The sequence below is a fragment of the Micropterus salmoides genome, unplaced genomic scaffold (assembly GCF_014851395.1).
Source record: "Micropterus salmoides isolate LMB-PRFRI ecotype aquatic unplaced genomic scaffold, ASM1485139v1 Ms_hic_scaffold_21, whole genome shotgun sequence".
Classification (NCBI taxonomy): Eukaryota; Metazoa; Chordata; class Actinopteri; order Centrarchiformes; family Centrarchidae; genus Micropterus; species Micropterus salmoides.
Window position 1 is genome coordinate 24,424,360 of NW_024041262.1, and position 6,434 is coordinate 24,430,793.

The 6,434-nt window shown below is 41.3% G+C and overlaps 1 protein-coding gene across 1 annotated transcript in view; it reads right to left on the reverse strand.

Annotated features, from left to right (window-relative positions):
- Window positions 1-6,090: 6,090 nt before the first annotated feature.
- LOC119916463 overlaps window positions 6,091-6,434 on the reverse strand; it is a 37,981-nt gene continuing 37,637 nt past the window's right edge. The window contains exon 10 of the mRNA XM_038736493.1: window positions 6,091-6,434. This exon is cut by the window's right edge and continues 1,263 nt beyond it. Coding sequence (XP_038592421.1) covers window positions 6,277-6,434 — 158 coding nt within the window. The 3' untranslated portion in view covers window positions 6,091-6,276.

A 6,434-nucleotide genomic window follows, 5' to 3' on the forward strand; every position in this document is an offset into this window, starting at 1 on the left:
CGGAGAGTCAGGAACAGGCTTCGATCAGATCAACAACGGCCTCTCCGGAGGTGGTTCAGACGGGGAACCCAGGGGAAGACTAGCCTTCATGCTGGTAAGCCTTACTTTAGCTGTCTGTGCCATTTCTGACTCCCTGGCTTTCATGGAAAAGAAAGCCAGGAGAGTCATAATCCCAGTGTCCTTAGCCTGCTATGAATCCCCTTTCCCAGGGGAGGCAGGCAGAAGATCAGGCAGGTGGCTAGCTGCCAGGGCGCTAGCTGCACAGGAAACAGGTGGGTGGCTGCCGCTGGAGCGCTTGCAGGTATGACACTAAGACATGAATTAGTACATGACAGGGGATGGTGAAAACAGTACTAGACCAAACATAAAATCATCAAAAAATATACGAGGCAAAACAATAGAAACACAAAACATGGAACCAAAAAAAACAAAATAAAACCTGAAAACCCCAAACCAAAGTAAAGTAGTGAGTGTACAGCTTGTATAACAGTGTAAATTTGCTGTCCCCTCAAAATAACATCACACACATTAATGTTTAAACCATAGACTGTATATAAGAAATGGACGTAGTCCATCGTGATGTCACCTGTTGGTCTGTGGACTGCCGTTTTGAAGCCTCGAGTTTGGTCGTTAGGGCGCCGCCATGTCGAGTTTTTGCAACCAGGAAGTGCCCGGAAGTGACGATACGGCGGAGCTAACGGCCGTGTGCGGAGCTAGCTAGCTTGCTTAGCTAGGTGCAACTGTAACTCATGTTAACTGTCATTTTAACCGGGCTGATAAGTTTGTCTTGCGAACAGTCTTAAAACTAAATGTACTGACCAGGGAAAGTGAACAGCCAAGTCCTAATAAGCTTTTTCAGCGGTGCTGGTTAAATTTACACAGTGCCAAGGGTGAGGGGGGTTCAGCCCGTCAGTGCTCAAAACTCAAACTTGCAACATCTGTGGCATTGTGCTGTGTGATGGAACTGTACATTTTCTAGTGGCCTTTTATTGTGGCCAGCCTAAGGCCTTTTATTGTGGCCAGCCTAAGGCACACCTGTGCAATACCCATGCTGTCTGATCAGCATCTTGATATGCCACACCTGTGAGGTGGATGAATTATCTCGGCAAAAGAAGTGCTCACTACCACTGATTTTGACAATTTGTGGACAATATTTGAGAGAAATAGGCCTTTTGTGTACATAAAGAAAGTCTTAGATCTTTCAGTTCAGCTCGTGTTGCGTTTAGAATTTGGTTCAGTATATTTCAGCATTGAATATTTCATCTAATAAAGTGTTGTTCTTGTGAACCCAATATTGTGAATAGTGCATGTGAGCTAAGTGTATCATCACACCCCTAATCTGAACCCGTCCCCACCACTTTATCACAAAGTGACTTCCTTGATTCATTTTGTTATCAGAGTACAACCACACCCCGAAAAGCTATTGCGTATTAAATATGAATGTATTATAATAAAATGTTTTATTGAATTGAGGTAATTTCGTAAATAATTTTCTCTGCCTTAAAATTCATACAGATTTCAATTATACGGCAGTGAAGTTGGCATTAAATTTCATCCTAGGTGGTATTAAACATGTCTTAAAAAGACTTAAATTTAACTTTGAGAATCCTGGGGGTACCCTGGTTAAGGCAGTGCTGGAAAATAATTCACTTAGTGGGGTACTTACTTTTGTTGCCAGCAGTTTAGAGATTAATGGCTGTGTGATGAGCAAATTTACACTGTTATACAAGCTGTACACTCACTACATTAAATTGTAGCAAAGTGTCATTTCTTTCAGTTTCTTCAACATCACATGAAAAGATATAATCAAATATTTACTAAATTTGTGAGGGGTGTACTCACTCTTCTGAGATACTGTATTACTTTACTTATTACTGGGTATTAAGACAATTATCAAAAAAGTTACATTAGCTAGTTTATTAGTTTATTGGCTCTGGCAATTAAGTACTGTCTCCACTTTCCCTATAATAACAACCATCCATTTCCTGGAACCTTCCTGGAGTTTAAAGTTACATATTGATTAATTTCTAGGAAATTTTACAAAAATATGAGACCTGCAAAATAAAGTGTTACCAAAGTGTCAGTAACAAACCAAGAAATAATCACAAACCCACATTGATAAAATCACTTTCTGTTTATATAGATTTTAAAAAGATAAAAAATCAGAAGTCAAGTCCACTATAAAGGTCTCCTCTTCCATCTATTACACTGCAATGCAACCCAGAACTTTAGATGACTGGATCTTTATTTCCTCCATCACAATACCACAAAGATCAGAAGATGTTTGGAAAACATTTGTTACCTTCCCTCTCCTTTACAAACAACTTTGATAAAGAGAACATTTGGAATAACTTTGTGTCAATGACTTGTCTACATAGGTGGCTTCATTCGAGAGTAAGCAGCATTTTAACCAAAATCCTTTCTTTATCCATATTTGGAGGTGTCAGTCTGTGTATGGACAAAACTCTGCTGCAAAGTGGTCTGTCCCGCCTCTTTCTGTATCCCTCCCCCCTGTAAGTGTGTGCTCTGTTGACTTTCTCCATCAGCAGTATATTTTATAAAATCGCCAAGAAGACACAGAACTCGTGTGCTGGATTGTTCCAACTGCAATTCAGTTTACAGCAGCAGGTGCGCCGCATGTGGAGGAGGCTCGTTAATGACGTAGGCTATGAAAACAAAACCAACCTGGTAGCTAACAAATGACATCTGCACTGGTGTGTTCACTGTGGCTTTTAGTGGTCCGTGCTTGTAAAATATCCAGCGTGTCATTGTAGCTTAATAAGCTGCGTTAAATATATTGGAAATAGCAGCCAGCGTGCAGTGGTGTGTTTACGCTAAAAACTGGGTCCTGAGTTGTTGTTTTAAGTTTTCATCAGTCAGGAGGTTTTTACACAGAGCCAAAGTCGGTCTCCTCCTCTCCAAAACAAGCGTAACAGCTGATTACAGCAGGTAATTAAGCTCGTTAAACATCACATTCTTCTGACACTCAGGCGACACAGACGTGAGTCCTGCAGCTGTTGTCGGCTGGAAATGTTTTAATAACCTTCCAACTTCGCAATTTTATTTTTGTGTTGCTTTCTCTGTGCTGGAGTTATTTTAAGAACTTTATGGCTTTATCCAGTTTGTTTGGCTACTATTAAATGTGCTAAAACGGACTTTATCGTGTGTCTCTTCATTATACTCCCCCACAAAAAAGCTTTAATGGTCAAGCAAGCCTATAGTTTTTCATTATAAATCGATCATCTTGTTGATAGTGCTGCAGGCTCGCTGCGAATGACACTCGACTCTGTAGCCCCTTTAAAAAAGAAAATACTAAAACAAAGACGGTTAGCTCCATGGTATAATACTGAAACTCGCAAATTAAAGCAAATATCGCGGAAACTTGAGAGGAATTGGCGTTCCACCAAAGTGGAAAATTCTCGTTTAATTTGGCAAGATAGTCTTAAAACTTATAGGAAGGCCCTCCGTAATGCTAGAGCAGCGTACTACTCGTCATTAATAGAGGAAAATAGGAACAACCCAAAGTTTCTTTTCAGCACTGTAGCCAGGCTGACAGAGAGTCACAGCTCTATTGAGCCAAGTATTCCCATAGCTCTCAGTAGTTACGATTTCATGAGCTTCTTTAATAGTAAAATTCTAGCTATTAGAGACAAAATTCACCAAGACCTGCCCTCAACTGGCACCGACTTATCTCTTAACTCAGGAACCTTAGAAACAGCTGTAGAACCAGATACATGTTTAGACTGTTTTGTTTCCCTCAATCTTTACCAACTTACTTCAATAATTTCTTCATCTAAACCATCAACCTGCCTCTTGGACCCCATCCTGACTAGGCTGCTTAAAGATGTTTTACCCTTAGTCAGCACCTCTATACTAGATATGATCAATCTATCTTTATCAACAGGCTATGTACCACAGTACTTTAAAGTAGCTGTAATTAAACCTCTTCTGAAAAAGCCCAAACTTGATCCGGATGTTTTAGCCAACTATAGACCTATATCTAACCTTCCATTTCTCTCTAAGGTTCTGGAGAAAGCAGTTGCTAAACAGCTGTGTGACTTACTACAGAGCAATAGTTTATTTGAGGATTTTCAGTCAGGATTTGGAGCTCATCATAGCACAGAGACAGCACTGGTGACCTCCTTATTGCATCAGACAAAGGACTTGTCTCTGTACTGGTTTTATTAGATCTTAGTGCTGCATTTGATACCATTGACCATCAGATCCTATTGCAGAGACTGGAATATTTCATTGGCATTAAAGGAACCGCTCTAAACTGGTTTAAGTCCTATTTATCAGATCGATTTCAGTTTGTACATGTTAACGATGAGTCCTCCATGCATGCCAAAGTTACTCATGGAGTTCCTCAAGGATCTGTCCTCGGACCAATCCTCTTCACTTTATATATGCTTCCTTTAGGCAATATTATCAGGAAATATTCCATAAGCTTTCATTGTTATGCAGATGATACTCAGTTATATCTATCGATCAAGCCAGATGAAACTCATCAGTTAGCTAAACTTCAAATGTGCCTTCAGGATGTTAAAACCTGGATGACCTGTAATTTTCTCATGTTAAACTCAGATAAAACTGAAGTTATTGCTCTGGGGCCTAAGCACCTCCGTGACGCATTATCTAAAGATATAGTTTCCCTGGATGGCATCGCCCTGGCCTCCAGCACCACTGTGAGGAATCTTGGAGTTATCTTTGATCAGGACATGTCGTTTAAGTCTCACATTAAGCAAATTTCAAGGACCACCTTTTTTCACCTACGTAATATTAGGAAAATCAGGAACATCCTGTCTAAAAATGATGCAGAAAAACTAGTCCATGCATTTGTTACTTCTAGGCTGGATTACTGCAATTCCTTATTATCAGGCTGCTCGAAAAAGTCCATTAAGACTCTTCAGCTGATCCAGAATGCTGCAGCACGTGTTCTGACAGGAACCAGGAAAAGAGATCCCATTTCTCCTGTTTTAGCTTCTCTGCATTGGCTTCCAGTAAAATCCAGAATAGAATTTAAAATCATTCTTCTTACCTACAAAGCTCTTAATGGTCAGGCACCATCTTATCTTAAAGAGCTCATAGTACCTTACTACACCACCAGAGCACTGCGCTCCCAGAATGCAGGGTTACTTGTGGTTCCTAGAGTCTCCAAAAGTAGACTAGGAGCCAGAGCGTTCAGCTATCAAGCTCCTCTCCTGTGGAACCAGGTTCCAGTTTGGGTTCAGGAGGCAGACACCATCTCCACATTTAAGAGTAGGCTTAAGACTTTCCTCTTTGATAAAGCTTATAGTTAGGGCTGGCTCAGGTGAGTCCTGAACCATCCCTTAGTTATGCTGCTATAGGCCTAGACTGCCGGGGGATTTCCCATGATGCACTGAGCTCCTCTCTCCTCTACTTTCTCTCCCTCTGTATGCAACCTCATCCCATTATTGCATGTTACTAACACAACTTCTCCCCTTTCTGGTAGTCTTGTGCTTTCTCGTCTCTCTCCTCTCTCCTATCACTTCCTGCAGGTTTTCTGGCTCAGGAGCCGTGGAGTCTGGATCTGTGGTTGCGGGTCACCTGCTGCCCCCGTGTTCCTGCTCGACACCCTCTGCTACAACGACTATTGTTGCTAGTCTTATTGTCATTATTGTTATTATAATCATTAACATTACGATTGTTACCATTAAGACTATTATAAATATCTGTACCATTTTTCATTTGGTCTATAGCAACATCACCTTCACTGTGTGTACCTCTGTGCGTATATTGTGTAGGCTGCCTCCCTCCCCTCTCTCTCTCCTTACATCTCTCTCTCTCACCCTCTCTCTCTCTCACCCTCTCTCTCTCTCTCTCACCCTCTCTCTCACCCCCCAACCGGTCGAGGCAGATGGCCGCCCACCCTGAGCCATGGTTCTGCTCGAGGTTTCTGCCTCTTAAAAGGAAGTTTTTCCTTGCCTCTGTCGCCTAGTGCTTGCTCTTGGTGGGAACTGTTGGGCTTCTGTAAATATCATCACAGAGTACGGTCTAGACCTGCTCTTTTATGAAAAGCGCTGTGAGATAACTGTTGTTGTGATTTGGCGCTATATAAATAAAATTGAAATTGAAATTATATTACAGTCAAATCTGATGTTCATTAATAAATGTTGCTCATGGATCATGGTTACAAATAATGATGCCTGTGCATCGCTTTATCCCTGGTACTTTTGGTCGAAAAGCGCCTATAGATAACAACTGTTTTTCTGCAGAACGCTAAAATAGGTCACCAAATATACCTGGGTGCCCCACCTAACTAAAGTCTATGTGTGGGAAATGCTGCCCAATATGTCTCTTAAGATGTGGACGCAGTTTAAATCTCATCCCACAAACATCACAGCCAAATCGTTTCTCTCCTGTGTGCACTCTCATGTGTCTATTGAAATTTCCCTGATCTGCAAAGCTCTTCC